At 31.4% G+C, this 19,179-nt stretch overlaps 2 protein-coding genes across 4 annotated transcripts; both read left to right on the top strand.

Moving 5' to 3' along the window:
- Positions 1-305: 305 nt before the first annotated feature.
- Positions 306-4,410, top strand: LOC119602764 (protein NipSnap). Its single transcript, XM_037954459.1, has 7 exons — positions 306-565; positions 1,239-1,327; positions 3,040-3,219; positions 3,293-3,461; positions 3,526-3,650; positions 3,708-3,850; positions 3,921-4,410. Exons 2-7 carry the CDS (start codon positions 1,278-1,280, stop codon positions 4,067-4,069), a joined length of 816 nt encoding a protein of 271 aa, XP_037810387.1. The 5' UTR covers positions 306-565; positions 1,239-1,277; the 3' UTR covers positions 4,070-4,410.
- Positions 4,411-4,769: 359 nt separating this feature from the next.
- On the top strand, positions 4,770-18,326 carry LOC119602748 (dual specificity mitogen-activated protein kinase kinase hemipterous-like). 3 transcript variants are annotated; one of them, XM_037954434.1, is made up of 10 exons: positions 4,770-5,532; positions 6,816-7,303; positions 7,368-7,547; positions 7,615-7,835; positions 7,910-8,053; positions 10,583-11,307; positions 11,377-11,724; positions 14,118-14,822; positions 15,192-15,708; positions 17,656-17,917. In XM_037954434.1, exons 1-10 carry the CDS (start codon positions 5,397-5,399, stop codon positions 17,792-17,794), a joined length of 3,603 nt encoding a protein of 1,200 aa, XP_037810362.1. In that variant the 5' UTR covers positions 4,770-5,396; the 3' UTR covers positions 17,795-17,917. The 3 variants fall into 3 exon arrangements, with proteins under 3 accessions (XP_037810362.1, XP_037810363.1, XP_037810364.1); XM_037954435.1 differs by having other exon boundaries at positions 4,771-5,532; positions 15,279-15,708; positions 17,656-18,303; XM_037954436.1 differs by lacking the exon at positions 4,770-5,532 and adding an exon at positions 6,042-6,169 and having other exon boundaries at positions 15,279-15,708; positions 17,656-18,326.
- Positions 18,327-19,179: the final 853 nt, after the last annotated feature.

The following is a 19,179-nucleotide window of genomic DNA, read 5'->3' as shown; positions in this document are numbered from 1 at the left end:
TCTATTCAATATATTTTAATCAGTTTCCATAGACACCTATTATTCGATTATGTCGGGAAGTGTGTTTTGTAATATTTTATTAAAAATACTTAGTTGGTCACATTACTGTAATTAAAAACATTTTAAATTTAACAGTTTAACAACTAACACAACACAGAGTTGCAAATAGTTAACCTTGCTAGCGTTGCCAACTCTTATTACATATTTGACACTTGTTATCAGCAATTTTTTCCTTTCTTCCGAATGCCGCAAATGTCAACCGCTTGCAGTGCTTTTTTCTACTATATGCAAATAAAATAAAAACAAATATAAGCGAAACGCAAAAGAAGAAACAACGAAGAAAAGCAAATACATAAAATAGGCAGCAATCAGTCAAAGTAGCAGCAGCAGCGGTAGCAAAAAGTCTAATTTTTGCGAAAGTGTTGAAGGAATTTTTTTTCGTTTTGTTAATTATTTTTTTTAACAAAATTTTTATAATATAAAAAAAAACCAATTCGATAACATAATTTTGTTAAATTTAACACAATTTAATTAATTTGAAAACGAAAATTTTTTGTTAATTAAGGTAAGAAAAAATATTGTACATTTTTTTGCAAATTAACCTCATACTAGTTGAGTGTGTAGAAAGAATAGGAAAATTGTTTTTGTCCAATTAATCAAGACAAAACTAGATTAAGACATAGAGCATCAACTATAGCAAAAGATAAGCTTTGTATGTTTTTTTTAAAAAAGTTAATTGTAAAAAAATTAAGTGAACCAAAAATAACTTAAAGAACAAAAAAAAAAAAAAATTAGTGAAAAAACAAAAACAACGCATTAACTCAACAAACAACAAAAACATCTGTACAAAAACAATTTTTTTGTAGATATTTTTTGCATATTTTTAATATAAATAAACATTAATATAGATATTTTTATATTTGGCAGTTTTGTTGTAGTTGTTGTTTATTTGTGGAACAAAAATTATTTACTTTTTGCATTATGCAAAACAAAGTGCTAATTAATTTTCATTCAATGTTTATTTACACTTATTTGTTTGTCATTTTTTTCAACGTTTTCCCTACATTTACTCAACAAAGTAGAGCGTATGATAATACAGGTCACCTTGATTTATGACCTAAAGGTCATTGTTTTTATTTATTATTTTTTGTAATTTGTTAAAATTTTCTGTAAATATGTTTTTCTTATTAAAAACTAAAACCAAAAATGTATTAAATTTCTAAAATTTTCTTTTACAGCCTAAAATTCTGCTACAAAAATTTTATTAAAAAGGAAAAATGTTAAAACTAAAAAGTGTTGCTAACGTATGCAACGCCACTGCATTGCGGTAAGTTAAATGAGAAAAAATAATAAACAAAGAGGAAGGAAGAGAGGGAGTGTGATTGAGCAAAAGAAAGTAAACATAATGTTTATAAACAATGTTGCCAAGCGTTTTGGTTTATGAAAACATGTTTGAACGTGTATTTACAAAAAGAAAAATGTTTAGAAACAATGTTGCTAAAGATTTAAGAGGGTTAATGTATAGAAACAAGTGATTTAATAAATTTATTAAAGTAAAAATGAGTTGTTTAAAGAATTTTCTATAGAAAAGACAAGTTATCGATAACTTTTCTCTGACATTTTTTTATAGAAAAGTCAAGTTATCGATATCTTTTTTATAGAAAAGTCAAGCTATCGATACAATTTTTATTGAAAGGTAAAGTTATCGATAACTTCTATAGAAAATTTATGTAATCGATAACTTTTCTTTAGAAAAGTTATGTAATTGATAACTTAATGAAAGGATATCGATATAAAGTAATTTTATCGATATATTTTATATAAGAAAGTCGTGGTATCGAAGTGTAATCGATATTAAAGTCAAATTATCGATAATTATTCTATAGAAAAGTCAAGTTATCGATACAATTTTTATTGTAGGGTAAAGTTGTCGATAACTTCTATAGAAAATTTATGTAATCGACAACTTAATGAAAGGATATCGATATAAAGTCATTTTATCGATATATTTTATATAAAAAAGTCGTGGTATCGATAACTTTTCTCATGTTATCGTTAACTTTTCTTTAGAAATTTTGTGTAATCGATATCAAAGTCAAGTTATCGATAATTATTCTATAGAAAAGTCAAGTTATCGATACAATTTTTATTGTAGGGTAAAGTTATCGATAACTTCTATAGAAAATTTATGTAATCGACAACTTAATGAAAGGATATCAATATAGTCATTTTATCGATATATTTTATATAAAAAAGTCGTGGTATCGATAACTTTTCTCATGTTATGGTTAACTTTTCTTTAGAAATTTTGTGTAATCGATATCAAAGTCAAGTTATCGATAATTATTCTATAGAAAAGTCAAGTTATCGATACATTTTTTATAGAAAGGTAAAGTTATCGATAACTTCTATAGAAAATTTATGTAATCGACAACTTAATGAAAGGATATCGATATAAAGTCATTTATCGATAAATTTTATATAAAAAAGTCGTGGTATCGATAACTTTTCTCATGTTATCGTTAACTTTTCTTTAGAAATTTTGTGTAATCGATATCATTTCTTTAGAAAAGCTTTGCAATCGATAACTTTTCTTAAGAAAAGTTTTGTAATCTATAACTTTTCTTTAGAAAATGTATGTAATCTATAACTTTTCTTTAGAAAATGTATGTAATCGATAACTTTCTTTAGAAAATGTATGTAATCGATAACTTTCTTTATAAAAGTTTTGTTATCTCTAGCTATTCTTGAGAAAAGTTTAGTTATCGATAACTTTTCTATAGAAACGTTAAGTTTTCTTTAAAAAAAGCTACGTTATCGTTAACTTTTCTTTAAAAAAGTTATCGATATCTTTTCTTTACAAAAGTTAGGTATTCGATAAATTTTCTTTAGAAGAAGAAATAAACGTTTAGTTAAATTATCGATAAGGTGCTCGATATTGTTTCTTTGAAAAAAAAAACTTTTATTTGAAGAAGTAAAATTATCGATAACTTTTTTTTTGAAGTTATAAATTTTTGTTCTAATTTTCCTAATTTCCAGTTCCATCTCTACTACTGCTACTTGCAATGAATCAGATTCTTGGTTTTCCAAACTATTGGTGCGTAAAATCGAACCCACCAAAGAGCCACACAGTCGTATGTTAAGTGACAAGGAAATCATTTACGCTTTGCATACACACAATGTTAGACCTGATTCTATGGCGGAATATTTAAATAATTAGTAAGTTTTAAGAAACATTTCAAATAATTTTGCTAATTTTTTATAAAATCTGTTTTACGATTTTTTTTTTAAGTAAAACTACTGTACAATTAATCAAAGATAAAAAAGCCAACTTATCTTGCGATTTGATGGCTTCCTGGACCGTCCATGTGGGTGATATGGATCAATGTTTGCATTTATGGAAATATACGGGTGGTTTTGAGAAAATCGATATAGCCAAAGAGGATTTATGGCATGATAATGTAGGTTTTAAGAGACTTCTAAATATTTTATGATTTTTTTTAAATATGAATGTGTTTTAAACAGGAATACATGTCACTGATGAAAGAACGTTCCAAATTTTTAAGATCACGTCATTTACAATATTTATTGGCCTTTAGCTATTGGCCACAAATGGAAATGCGCACTGGAAAAAATATCTATGAAATGCGGTAAGTTGGGGGCAAAGACATTTTTTATTAAAACTTATTTTTTTGGCGTTTTTTAAGTTCTTATCGCTTGAAACCGGGCACCATGATTGAATGGGGTAATAATTGGGCTAGAGCTATAAATTTCCGTAAACATAATAATGAAGCCTTTGCTGGTTTCTTTTCGCAAATTGGTCGCCTTTATAATGTTCATCATATTTGGTGTAAGTTTTTGTTGGGTTTTAAAATATACTTGGATTTTGTTTTAATGGTTCTTATTCTCTATAAAAAAAGGCTACAAATCTTTGGCTGAACGTAAGGAGACCCGTGAAGCTTCTTGGCGTTCGCCCGGCTGGGATGAATGTGTTGCTTATACCGTGCCATTAATTAGAGAAATGCACTGCCGCATTTTGGCTCCTACTGAATTCTCCCCCACCCAATAAGATTTTCTTTTTATTTTATTTTGTTTGAATTTAAAAGTGATCTTAGCTTCAACGAAACGCACATTTTTTTATTTCATATTTTAATTTTTTTTTTCGTCAAGAGTTTATTTTAAATTTAATTAGTTGGCATTCAGATAAACATAAATATATAAATTGTTATAAAATATTGAATATTGTTAAAAAATCGATGGGCTTTACGAAAAACAAACAACCACAACATTGTTAATTTTTAAGAATATAAAATTATGTATACATATGATAATAAAAACTGTTGAACAGCATTTATTAAAATATTATAAAAAATAAATATAAAAAAGATTTTTTACAAAAAATATCGAAAATAAATGGTTTTAATTGAATATATGCTAAGCTAAACTAAAAGATAATATTGCTAATAAATTTTATTTCATAAGTTTTATTTTAATTAACAGTTAAATAAAACTATTTGTAATTTAATAATAAAACAAATTCTATAGAATAGAAAAATTAACTTTAAATTTAATTTATTTACAATTTTAATTCATAAAAACCTTAAAATCTTAACTAAAGTAAACACTTAACTTTAGCCAAGTTTACAACCTTTTTGTCTAACCTCTCACTCACATACAACTCTGTGTGTCAAATAACTTTAAACTAGTTGGCAACGCCAATATATTTTTTTGGCTTATTTTTCACTTGTCATTCTATTTTATTCATAAAAATAAATTTTTTCCATTGAAAAGTGAAGTGATACATGAAAGAGTTATTGAATATTTTTTAATTTTTTTAATGGAAATTTCTAACAATAATTTATAATTTTTATAGAAAACCAAAGTGTAAAGTGTGTATAAAACAATGACATAAACGTAAAAGTCCGCAAATAAATTAAAAGCCATAAAATTTAGCAAATAAAAAGTTAGCTGGTTTTTTTTCGTATGATTTTATTTTTTCACTACGGTCGTCTTATACAAAGAACAAGAAGAAGAAGCAGCAGCAGCAGAGACCAACGAACAACATTAGAAAGCCTGAAAAGGAAAAAAGAGAGTGAAAATAGAAAGAAAACGGCAGAAGAGGAGCGCCACCATTTAACGTCGTCGACCAACCAACTCATGTGTATTTAAGTTTTTGTTTTTTATTTTCAAATACCTCCTCCTCTATACCTTTTAAATTGTTAAAAAATTCAAAAAAATATAAAAGTGTTTTAAAGTTATTTAATCAATTTAAATAAGAAAAAAGTTTTCAAACAAAAATTAAAGTGTAATTAATGAAAAAACCGCCTTATAACAGGCTGGCTGCTAAAATTTTCCAATAACACAAAACAAACACTTGCTAAATACACTCTCGCGAAATGGACACCTCAATGGATACTATAACCTGCAAATTACAATCGCTGGAAGAACGTTTGCAGGCAGAAAATGAATCCATATTACCAAAAATGCCTCTTGCCAGGCCAAACACCTTAGTACGTCCACAATTAACGGGTTGTAAGTATTAAAAAAAAACTTAAAATTTCCAAAAAAATTTTGTTAAAAGAAATTAAAAAAGTTTTGTTGGGGGAGGGTTATACTTTAACATCGCCTGTCATTTACATTCAAAGTATTTCTTTTTTGGTTTTTGTTTTAATTTTCTGTGGTTTTTTTTTTTTAACTACTTCCACCACTTTTTTCTTAGCTGCTTCTTTTTTTCTTTCTATCATTATACCAACACCACCACCCACCCTCTTGCGAATGTTTTTTATTTTTGCTTGATTTTTTGCGAATAAAAGTAAATAAACACAACAACAACACAATTCAGTCTCCCAATTTTTGTTTTGTTTGCTTTGTATTGAATTTCTTTTATTTTTCTCTTTTTTTTTCGATTATGCTGTATGTTTTTGTTTTCATTATTGTCAAAGTGTTTTTGTGTGTGTGTTTGTTGTTGTTTTATTTTTATTGTTTTGCTTTTAATGAAAGCAGATTTCAATCAAACCACCAAACAGCCTATTGGAATTTTTGTTTTTGATTTTTGTTTTTGGTATTTCCGGAGTAATGTTTCTTTAATAACATTTTTTGTTGTGGGTTTTGGTTGACGGGGGGAGGTTACTGTGTTGAAAATCTTGATGAAAGATTTGTTTGTAAAGTGGTAAATATCAATAAACAATTTAGGGCAGAGTATTATTTCTTGAAAACCTTTGATAAAAGCTCCCAGAGAATTATAATGATGTATTAAAAGAACTAGAACAGAACTAGAACAGAACTAGAACAGAACTAGAACAGAACTAGAACAGAACTAGAACAGAACAGAACTAAAACAGAACTAGAACAGAACTAAAACAGAACTAAAACAGAACTAGAACAGAACTAGAACAGAACTAGAACAGAACTAGAACAGAACTAGAACAGAACTAGAACAGAACTAGAACAGAACTAGAACAGAACTAGAACAGAACTAGAACAGAACTAGAACAGAACTAGAACAGAACTAGAACTAGAACAGAACTAGAACAGAACTAGAACAGAACTAGAACAGAACTAGAACAGAACTAGAACAGAACTAGAACAGAACTAGAACAGAACTAGAACAGAACTAGAACAGAACTAGAACAGAACTAGAACAGAACTAGAACAGAACTAGAACAGAACTAGAACAGAACTAGAACAGAACTAGAACAGAACTAGAACAGGACTAGAACAGAACTAGAACTGAAAGAATATGTCTCGGGAGTGTATTTTAACTGAAATAGGAATTTTTAACCTTTTTCTATTATATTTTTCATCTTATTTTCCAGTGGACAACTTATCAAATCGTCCCACAAATCGCACTAATATGAAATTGGCTTTTGCAAAGCCCACCGGACCTGCCGCTGAATCTGAAACAGATAAAAAACTAAAGAAAATCCACAAACAAACCGGTATTCTAACGATAAACGATCACAAATACCACTCCGATATTAAAGATCTCGAACATTTGGGTGATTTGGGCAATGGCACCAGTGGGAATGTAGTGAAAATGCTCCACAAACCCAGTAATACAATAATTGCCGTAAAACAAATGCGACGCACTGGCAATTCTGAGGAAAATAAACGTATTTTAATGGATTTGGATGTAGTTTTAAAATCACATGACTGCCAATATATAGTACAATGTTTGGGTTGTTTTGTAACGGATGCTGATGTTTGGATTTGCATGGAATTGATGTCAATGTGTTTTGATAAGCTGCTGAAGCTATCAAAGAAACCAGTACCCGAAAATATACTGGGGAAGGTGACAGTGGCGGTGAGTTTGGATTTAAAATTATAAATTAATTTGTTTTGTAATTGTGAATTATTTCTATTTTTAGACGGTCAAAGCTTTGTCTTATTTGAAAGAGAAACATGGCGTTATACATCGTGATGTTAAACCCTCAAATATTTTAATCGATGAACGTGGCAATATAAAATTATGTGATTTTGGTATTAGTGGGCGTTTGGTGGACTCAAAGGCGGCCACTAGATCAGCTGGTTGTGCGGCTTATATGGCGGTAAATTAAAGTTTTCTGTTCTTGTTTATTGTAGATTTTTAATAATTTTTCTTTTGTTTTTCTACAGCCTGAACGTATCGATCCTAAAAAACCAAAGTATGATATACGTGCCGATGTTTGGTCTCTGGGCATAACACTGGTTGAATTGGCTACCGCTCGTTCACCTTATGAAGGCTGTAATACCGATTTTGAGGTATTAACAAAAGTTTTGGAATCAGATCCGCCACGTTTGCCAAAAGATGATAACTTTCATTTTAGTAATCAATTTCATGAATTTGTTAGTAAATGGTAAGTTTTGTTTGTTTTCCTATAACAACAACTTCTTAATAATTTATGTATTTTTATTATCAATATCTTTGCAGTTTAACTAAAAATCATAATTTACGACCTAAATATCCTCAACTCTTAGAACTAGATTTTATAAAATACTACGAACAAGCTGAGGTTGATATACCCTATTGGTTTAAATCTGTTGTAGATGCTGCCGGCATTAAAACTCAACGTAGGCAAGTAGAATTTCTTCTATTCAATTTAATTTTAAACAATTTTTTGAAAATTCATTTGAAAGAAAAAAACCAATAGAACAAATTTTTAATTTAATTGCTTGCCTTTTTTATTATTTACTTTATTTGTTTAATCTTTTTTACTATTTACACGGCTAAAAGTTTTTTTTTCAACTAATTGTATAAAGAAAATTTTTAAGAATTACTTTTTAACTTACTAAAACTTTTGGTTATGATGATTTTGTAAAATTTGTTTAATTTTTTTTTTATTTTTATTGTTATTTTTTATTTTTTATTAATCTTTTTATTTGTAGGTAACTTAAAACCTTAAAACAAATACCATACAATAAAAAAAAAAAACAATTTAATTAAATTTCCCCTACAATAAAGAAAACCATAAATTTTCAAGAAAATTTATAATTTTTAAAAAAGAAATTACGATAAAACCTTAAAACATTATCATACAAAAAAGAAAGAAAAAACTTACAAAATGTTACAAACAATTATATAAAAAAACAAAAACCTTTCATGAAACTACTCTCCCACCTCCCCGTAAGTATTACACTTGTTTTGTTTATTTGTTACACTCATTTATTAAAAAACACATTTCACCCAACAAAAGAAACAACAAAAAAAAAATTGTGGTAATTTGTTAACCAACATTTTAAAAGACATTTTACTTTTAGAAATTTGTTACTAATTTTTAATAATTTGCATGTAACATTTTCATTTTTTTTCTACTAAAAAATGCATGTTTTTTTTTTAAGTTAAGTTTAGTGTTTAAAAGAACTTATTCAATTTTAATTATATATCACTTTTAGGTTCAAATTTGTTACTTAATTATAGAACAGACCTAAAACAGAACTAGAACAGAACTAGAACAGAACTAGAACAGAACTAGAACAGAACAAGAACAGAACTAGAACTGAACTAGAATAGAACTAGAACAGAACTAGAACAGAACTAGAACAGAACTAGAACAGAACTAGAACAGAACTAGAACAGAACTAGAACAGAACTAGAACAGAACTAGAACAGAACTAGAACAGAACAGAACTAGAACAGAACTAGAACAGAACTAGAACAGAACTAGAACAGAACTAGAACAGAACTAGAACTGAACTAGAACTGAACTAGAACTGAACTAGAATAGAACTAGAATAAAACTAGAACAAAACTAGAACTAGAACAGAACTAGAACAGAACTAGAACAGAACTAGAACAGAACTAGAACAGAACTAGAACAGAACTAGAACAGAACTAGAACAGAACTAGAACAGAACTAGAACAGAACTAGAACAGAACTAGAACAGAACTAGAACAGAACTAGAACAGAACTAGAACAGAACTAGAACAGAACTAGAAAGGAACTAGAACAGAACTAGAACAGAACTAGAACAGAACTAGAAAGGAACTAGAAAGAACTAGAACAGAACTAGAACAGAACTAGAACAGAACTAGAACAGAACTAGAACTAGAACTAGAACAGAACTAGAACAGAACTAGAACTGAACTAGAACAGAACTAGAACAGAACTAGAACAAAACTAGAACAGAACTAGAACAGAACTAGAACTGAACTAGAACTGAACTAGAACAGAACTAGAACTGAACTAGAACAGAACTAGAACAAAACTAGAACAGAACTAGAACAGAACTAGAACAGAACTAGAACAGAACAGAACTAGAACAGAATTAGAACAGAACTAGAACAGAACTAGAACAGAACTAGAACAGAACTAGAACAGAACTAGAACAGAACAGAACTAGAACAGAACTAGAACAGAACTAGAACTAGAACAGAACTAGAACAGAACTAGAACAGAACTAGAACAGAACTAGAACAGAACTAGAACAGAACTAGAACAGAACTAGAAACAGAACTAGAACAGAACTAGAACAGAACTAGAACAGAACTAGAACAGAACTAGAACAGAACTAGAACAGAACTAGAACAGAACTAGAACAGAACTAGAACAGAACTAGAACAGAACTAGAACAGAACTAGAACAGAACTAGAACAGAACTAGAACAGAACTAGAACAGAACTAGAACAGAACTAGAACAGAACTAGAACAGAACTAGAACAGAACTAGAACAGAACTAGAACTAGAACAGAACTAGAACTAGAACAGAACTAGAACAGAACTAGAACAGAACTAGAACAGAACTAGAACAGAACTAGAACAGAACTAGAACAGAACTAGAACAGAACTAGAACAGAACTAGAACAGAACTAGAACAGAACTAGAACAGAACTAGAACTGAACTAGTCTGGAACTATAATAGAAGTAAAACTTCAGCTTAATATAAAGTTTATTTTAAAAAAAAAAAACGTTTTTAGTTTAAAATTATTAATTTAAATTTCAAATTTTCTTAATTATAAAAAAAATAGAAATTCTTTATTTTATTACAAAGAAACTGTATATCATTTGTATCTTAAAAAAACCTTCACCTAAATGTTTGTGTTGTAAGAAAAGTTCATAGAAAATGCTAAACAATTTAAATTTCATATTTTATTTCTCTATTACAGAACTCAAATACCCACATCATCAACACCGGCTACATATGATGCCTCTAAACATCATTATAAAAATCCTATAAACGCTTTAGCCTCTACAGCCAATCTGAATACGGGCTCCTCCTTAATGGGGGCTATAACATCAACAGCAACAACGACAACAATGACAATAAATGCTTTAACAAAACAAACACAATCACAAATACCCAGTTATCAGGGCGGTGGTGCCACCATAGAACATTATCAACAACGACATCAGCAGCAGCAGCAACAACGTTCAAATAGTTTCAAACATCATCAGCAACAGCAACAACATCGTCATCATCAACAGCAGCAACCATCTCAACTACCTCAAACTTTAAATCAATTTAGCATTAATAGCAGTAATATAACAACCACAACAACAGCAGCAACAATAAATAATTATCAGGGATCAACAGCAACCATGGGCCACAATAGTAGAACTACTACCGGCTCATCAGTTGGTGGCAGTGGCAGCGTTAGTTATAATACTGGTTCTGGCAGTAGTTCTGCCACCAGTTCTAGTCCTTTATCACCACCCAGTGTTTCCTACAATCTCAATAAAGATGATTCGAAATTAGTCAATGAAATGAATAAATTATATCGTAAATCTCCATTTATGCAAAAGAAATTTAATGGTGGCTCCTCTTTGCAGCGTTATCAAACATCGCCGGGCGATGAAAGTCCCAAAAAGGAATCGGTTTTATCGACAATAGGTTAATATGTCTACTAAAACAAACAAAATTATTACAATAACTTAATGTTTTATAAATTTTTCCTTACAGGTCAATCTATTTTACGCAATTTGACCACTTCCCCCTTTAGTCAAAAGAAAAACTCCTCTAATGTTCAACCCAATCAAATAGATCCCTTATGGCGAATGCCCACCACTCAAGATGTGGCATTAGCTTTTGATTCTTGTGATGCTGCCAATACTACTCACACATCAGCTTTAGAATCGCCTGCAGTGCAACGGAAACGTTTTCAACAGGGTGGAGAGGCTAAAGCTAGTATGACAGCAGCCAAGAAGACTTCACTGGAGTCAGAGAAACAGGATAATAAACCCTCTTTAATACCTTTAACTAAAAATGAAACACAACCACCACGTGTTCCCGGCAATCATAGTCCAATAGGTAAAGTTTTTACAAAAATGAACTAGAACCGAACTAGAATAGAACTAGAACAGAACTAGAAAAGAACTAGAAAAGAACTAGAACAGAACTGAACTAGAACTGAACTACAACTGAACTAGAACTAGAACTGAACAAGAACTGAATTAGAACTGAACTAGAACTGAACTAGAACTGAACTAGAACTGAACTAGAACTGAACTAGAACTAAACTAGAACTAAACTAGAACTGAACTAGAACTGAACTAGAACTGAACTAGAACTGAACTAGAACTGAACTAGAACTGAACTAGCACTGAACTAGAACTAGAACTGAACTAGAACTGAACTACTGAACTAGAACTGAACTAACTGAACTAGAACTGAACTAGAACTGAACTAGAACTGAACTAGAACTGAACTAGAACTGAACTAGAACTGAACTAGACTGAACTAGCTGAACTAGAACTAGAACTGAACTAGAACTGAACTGAACTAGAACTGAACTAGAACTGAACTAGAACTGAACTAGAACTGAACTAGAACTGAACTAGAACTGAACTAGAACTAACTAGAACTGAACTAGAACTGAACTAGAACTAGAACTAGAACTGAACTAGAACTTAACTAGAACTGAACTAGAACTGAACTAGAACTGAACTAGAACTGAACTAGAACTGAACTAGAACTGAACTAGAACTGAACTAGAACTGAACTAGAACTGAACTAGAACTGAACTAGAACTGAACTAGAACTGAACTAGAACTGAACTAGAACTGAACTAGACTGAACTAGAACTGAACTAGAACTGAACTGAACTAGAACTGAACTAGAACTGAACTAGAACTGAACTAGAAACTGAACTAGAACTGAACTAGAACTGAACTAGAACTGAACTAGAACTGAACTAGAACGAACTAGCACTGAACTAGAAACTAGAACTGAACTAGAACTGAACTAGAACTGAAACTAGAACTGAACTAGAACTGAACTAGAACTGAACTAGAACTGAACTAGAACTGAACTAGAACTGAACTAGAACTGAACTAGAACTTAACTAGAACTGAACTAGAACTGAACTAGAACTGAACTAGAACTAATAGAACTGAACTAGAACTGAACTAGAACTGAACTAGAACTGAACTAGAACTGAACTAGAACTGAACTAGAACTGAACTAGAACTGAACTAGAACTGAACTAGAACTGAACTAGAACTGAACTAGAACTGAACTAGAACTTGAACTAGAACTGAACTAGAACTGAACTAGAACTGAATAGAACTGAACTAGAACTGAACTAGAACTGAACTAGAACTGAACTAGAACTGAACTAGAACTGAACTAGAACTGAACTAGAACTGAACCTAGAACTGAACTAGAACTGAACTAGAACTGAACTAGAACTGAACTAGAACTGAACTAGAACTGAACTAGAACTGAACTAGAACTGAACTAGAACTGAACTAGAACTGAACTAGAACTGAACTAGAACTGAACTAGAACTGAACTAGAACTGAACTAGAACTGAACTAGAACTGAACTAGAACTGAACTAGAACTGAACTAGAACTGAACTAGAACTGAACTAGAACTGAACTAACTAGAACTGAACTAGAACTGAACTAGAACTGAACTAGAACTGAACTAGAACTGAACTAGAACTGAACTAGAACTGAACTAGAACTGAACTAGAACTGAACTAGAACTGAACTAGAACTAACTAGAACTGAACTAGAACTGAACTAGAACTGAACTAGAACTGAACTAGAACTGAACTAGAACTGAACTAGAACTGAACTAGAACTGAACTAGAACTGAACTAGAACTGAACTAGAACTGAACTAGAACTGAACTAGAACTGAACTAGAACTGAACTAGAACTGAACTAGAACTGAACTAGAACTGAACTAGAACTGAACTAGAACTGAACTAGAAAACTGAACTAGAACTGAACTAGAACTGAACTAGAACTGAACTAGAACTGAACTAGAACTGAACTAGAACTGAACTAGAACTGTACTAGAACTGAACTAGAACTGAACTAGAACTGAACTAGAACTGAACTAGAACTGAACTAGAACTGAACTAGAACTGAACTAGAACTGAACTAGAACTGAACTAGAACTGAACTAGAACTGAACTAGAACTGAACTAGAACTGAACTAGAACTGAACTAGAACTGAACTAGAACTGAACTAGAACTGAACTAGAACTGAACTAGAACTGAACTAGAACTGAACTAGAACTGAACTAGAACTGAACTAGAACTGAACTAGAACTGAACTAGAACTGAACTAGAACTGAACTAGAACTGAACTAGAACTAAACTAGAACTAAACTAGAACTAAACTAGAACTGAAAAACTAATATTAACTTTTCTTAAAAAAAACTTAAATTTTATTATTTATTTTCTTCCAGTTCTTCAACGTTTCTACCATCAACAAAATCAATTGCGTGAGAAAGAATTAGAACGTCAACAACATCAACACTATACGAATATCTATACCAAACACTCGCCCTCAGATGGCACAACAACAAATCCCTTTCAAACGAATTTCTATCAGCAGCAGCAACAACAACACAGTTCCCATATACCCATTGCCTCTAGCTCAACTTTATCATCATATTCAACATCTAGTCAATCATCAACACAATCTTCACAATGTTCACAAATTGGTGGTACTGCTGGTGATGCAATTTCTTCATCTTCTCAACAAGGACCAAGAAGTTTACCTTTAACGCTTAACGAAAACAAGAGCTCCTCTTCACCCACTTCTCCCAATACTTTAGGCTTTGGCACTACTACTACATCACCCACAGCGCATTTGCAATATCAACCACTGCCTCAACAATATTTGAATAATTCTAATACAACCTCCCCCTATGGTGGGGGCAGTGTAATGCGTAACTCTAGATCCCCAGCCACTTCACCGGAAACTCTGTCCGACTCGGCAGTTTTAACTAAACATCCACAACAGTCTAGAATGTTAAATGTCACAAGTCCTACGGTTACAAAATTAAGTAAATTATATAATCAACGTTCAGGCTCCGCTTCAGCCTCCATAGCCAATGCTAATACTCCGGCAATAGCCAGTAAAGAGAATAATTTTAAACCGGAAAGTGGTAAGTTGTCGCTAAAGTTTTCTGTTTATTTAACTGCTTGTTTTTCATACATGCTTTATCTACTGCACATCACACATTTTTAAAACACTGTTTTGAATTAAAAAAACATTTTCTTTTTTCCTCCTTTTTTCACTCATAACCTTGTTTGCACTTATAAAACTACTACTCTGCATCTTTGTTTTTGGCTGCTCTTTTAATAAACAAACAAACATCTGTGTGGTAACATGGTCACAAACATTGCACTTAAACATTTCTTAAAAAAAACCTTATGCTACTTTTATTACTTCATATTGTGACTGTTATATTTGTCTTGTGTTGCGTGTGTGTCTTTTGGTTTGTATTTGTTTGTTATATTTTGAAATGCTTTAGGCTGGTTTAATACTTTAGCGGGTGCTATGAAACGCCAATTGTCAAATTATGTTAAAACACAAACAAATAATAATTCTACTACGACAGCTACATCACCTACAAATGGTTTAACAACAGCAGGATCTGAATTGACAAACGAACGTAAGGCCCAATTGTATTATCGTACGATGTCTTGTGGCAGCAGTAGTTCCAGTAATAGTCAAACCACCTCACCCTCTACTGAAACCTGCAAGCCGGCTCTAGCTGAAGGTTTCCAGGAGGGCTCGAGTGCTGCTGGTTTCATAAGACGTTATGCCGCCACTGGAGGAGCTGGATCAAATGTTAATTCGACAGGCCCCAGTTCGTCATTGCCGGCCACGCATACTCCGGCTCATATTTTGGCGAATTTAGATCGACGACATCGTTCACCGGATCCACCACCACGCTACAATCGTGGCCAGTCTCCTTTGCTGTTGCGTAAAAATATTTTAGAATTAAGTGGACAACCACCAGGCACTTCACCCATGTTAAACAGAAGGTGGGTTTGGAAATTTCTAAAAATGAACTAGAACAGATCTAAAAAGGAACAAGAATTAAAAGAGAACAGAAATAACACAGAACTACAAGAGACCTAGAACAGAACTAGAACAAAACTAGAATATAACTAGAACATAACTAGAACATAACTAGAACAGAACTAGAACAGAACTAGAACAGAACTAGAACAGAACTAGAACAGAACTAGAACAGAACTAGAACAGAACTAGAACAGAACTAGAATAGAACTAGAACAGAACTAGAACAGAACTAGAACAGAACTAGAACAGAACTAGAACAGAACTAGAACAGAACTAGAACAGAACTAGAACAGAACTAGAACAGAACTAGAACAGAACTAGAACAGAACTAGAACAGAACTAGAACAGAACTAGAACAGAACTAGAACAGAACTAGAACAGAACTAGAACAGAACTAGAACAGAACTAGAACAGAAGTAGAACAGAACTAGAACAAATAGAACAGAACTAGAACAGAATTAGAATAGAACAGAACTAGAACAGAACTAGAACAGAACTAAAACAGAACTAGAACAGAACTAGAACAGAACTAGAACAGAACTAGAACAGAACTAGAACAGAACTAGAACAGAACTAGAACAGAACTAGAACAGAACTAGAACAGAACTAGAACAGAACTAGAACAGAACTAGAACAGAACTAGAACAGAACTAGAACAGAACTAGAACAGAACTAGAACAGAAGTAGAACAGAACTAGAACAGAAGTAGAACAGAACTAGAACAGAAGTAGAACAGAACTAGAACAGAACTAGAACAGAACTAGAACAGAACTAGAACAGAACTAGAACAGAACTAGAACAGAACTAGAACAGAACTAGAACAGAACTAGAACAGAACTAGAACAGAACTAGAACTAGAACAGAACTAGAACTAGAACAGAACAGAATAGAACAGAACTAAACAGAACTAGAACAGAACTAGAACAGAACTAGAACAGAACTAGAACAGAACTAGAACAGAACTAGACAGAACTAGAAACAGAACTAGGAACAGAACTAGAACGAACTAGAACAGAACTAGAACAGAACTGAACAGAACTAGAACAGACTAGAACAGAACTAGAACAGAACTAGAACAGAACTAGAACAGACTAGAACAGAAACTAGAACAGAACTAGAAACAGAACTAGAACAGAACTAGACCGAACTAGACAGAACTAGAACAGAACTAGAACAGAACTAGAACAGAACTAGAACAAGAACTAGAACAGAACTAGAACAGAACTAGAACAGAACTAGAACAGAAACTAGAACAGAACTAGAACAGAACTAGAACAGAACTAGAACAGAACTAGAACAGAACTAGAACAGACTAGAACAGAACTAGAACAGAACTAGAACAGAACTAGAACAGAACTAGAACAGAAACTAGAACAGAACTAGAACAGAACTAGAACAGAACTAGAACAGAACTAGAAAGACTAGAACAGAACTAGAACAGAACTAGAACTGAACTAGAACAGAACTAGAACTGAACTAGAACAGAACTAGAACAGAACTAGAACAGAACTAGAACAGAACTAGAACAGAACTAGAACAGAACTAGAACAGACCTAGAACAGAACTAGAACAGAACTAGAACAGAACTAGAACAGAACTAGAACAGAACTAGAACAGAACTAGAACAGAACTAGAACAGAACTAGAACAGAACTAGAACAGAACTAGAACAGAACTAGAACAGAACTAGAACAGAACTAGAACAGAACTAGAACAGAACTAGAACAGAACTAGAACAGAACTAGAACAGAACTAGAACAGAACTAGAACAGAACTAGAACAGAACTAGAACAGAACTAGAACAGAACTAGAACAGAACTAGAACAGAACTAGAACAGTACTAGAACAGAACTAGAACTAGAATTAGAACTAAAACTTATAAAATTTACTTTTTTATTAAACTTATAGATTTGTTAATGCTTCTCCTCCCTTGCCACCACCCCGTAGAGGTTCAGAAAGTGTACCCGGCTCACCACAACACTTTCGCACCCGCATTCACTACACACCCGAACCACAAAGACGTGTTTATCGTACTATAGATCAATGAGTAGCACTGCAAATAATGGTTATGTGATATTGGTATGGATTTGTTGATGATGATGTTGATAATGCTGGCGCCCAAGACACTACCCCAAATAATAGCCATAAGACAACTACTACAACGGCAGGCGCTGAGGAAAATTTTATAAATTATGATCTGGATGGACCCTCTTCCTCATCCTCAGCCACAGCTAGAGATTTTCTAGGCATGCGCAGTTTTAGTCATACCGGTAGTGTTACAGAACGTTTGGATGCTATGATCTCATCGGCTAGAACTGATGCAACCGTGGATGCTGATGTTGATTGTATACCAGCTTCTGCCCCAGCATTTTCTTCATTATCTTTGGATGCCGATGATCTGGATACGGCACGTATGCGTCGTGCTAAATATTGGTTACAAAAGTAGCAGCTTTTTATGTTTTTAAATGTTTAACGACAAGTGTTTTATGTTTAACTGTTACATTGTGTTGTCGTTTTGGTAAGTTTTTTATTTGTTTTTTGCTTAATTATTAAAAGAAAAACGAAAAAAATTATGAATTTAAGAAAAAAAAGATAAACACCTAAAAGTATGTCATACATTTGAGTTAATTTGCTGGCTTTAAATATAGGCTTTATATTTAATTAAAGTAAAGTAAATATTACTCTCCCCTAAAAGTATAAAGAAAAACACCAAAAGAAAAACAAAACAAGTAAATTTATAAACAAAAATAAAGCAATATTTAACTTTATAAACAAAAATAATAAAAAAAGAAAATATTTATAAAAAAGTAAACCTCTTAAAAAAAAACAAACAAAAAGTAAATATCAAGCCTAAAAATATGCAATATGTTATTAAAATTTTTACTATCTTTGTATAACATTACAAAAATTATAAACATACAAAACTTATTTAAAAAAAAACTTTAAAATTTAGAATTTGTTAAAGCTTTTCCCTATAACCAATTGAGTTTCATTTTGTTTTGTTTTTTCTAAACAAAAATATTCAAACAACAGTTCCTTAAGGTTATTATTAGTAATGTTTATTTAGTTCTTTAACTAAACATTATTAATTTTATATAATTTGTTTATTTGTTTGGCAACAATATAAAATTGTTTTGTAAGACTTAAAACTTTGCTAATTTTTTCAATTTTCTTTTTTGTTTTTTTTTTTTTTTTTTAATTTAAACTAAACTGACTGAATAATTTTAATTTATATATTTTTACTTCTAAACAAAAACAAACTTTAAATTATAATGAAAAAAGAAAACATAAAAACTATATAAAAAATGACAATCTTTAACCCTTGAACCCTTTTTATATAGATTTTGTTATCCCGTTTCTAAGTTTTAAAACCCCTCAAAAAATCAAAGAAATTTTGTTTATAATTTATACTCCACAGTCTGCTTTTTCTAA

The sequence above is a fragment of the Lucilia sericata genome, unplaced genomic scaffold (genome assembly GCF_015586225.1).
Source record: "Lucilia sericata isolate MDLA Ls3-8-SP2 unplaced genomic scaffold, ASM1558622v1 Contig000251F_arrow, whole genome shotgun sequence".
Classification (NCBI taxonomy): Eukaryota; Metazoa; Arthropoda; class Insecta; order Diptera; family Calliphoridae; genus Lucilia; species Lucilia sericata.
Note: the sequence above shows the minus strand (reverse complement) of the source record. Positions and strands in the feature narration are given on the sequence as shown.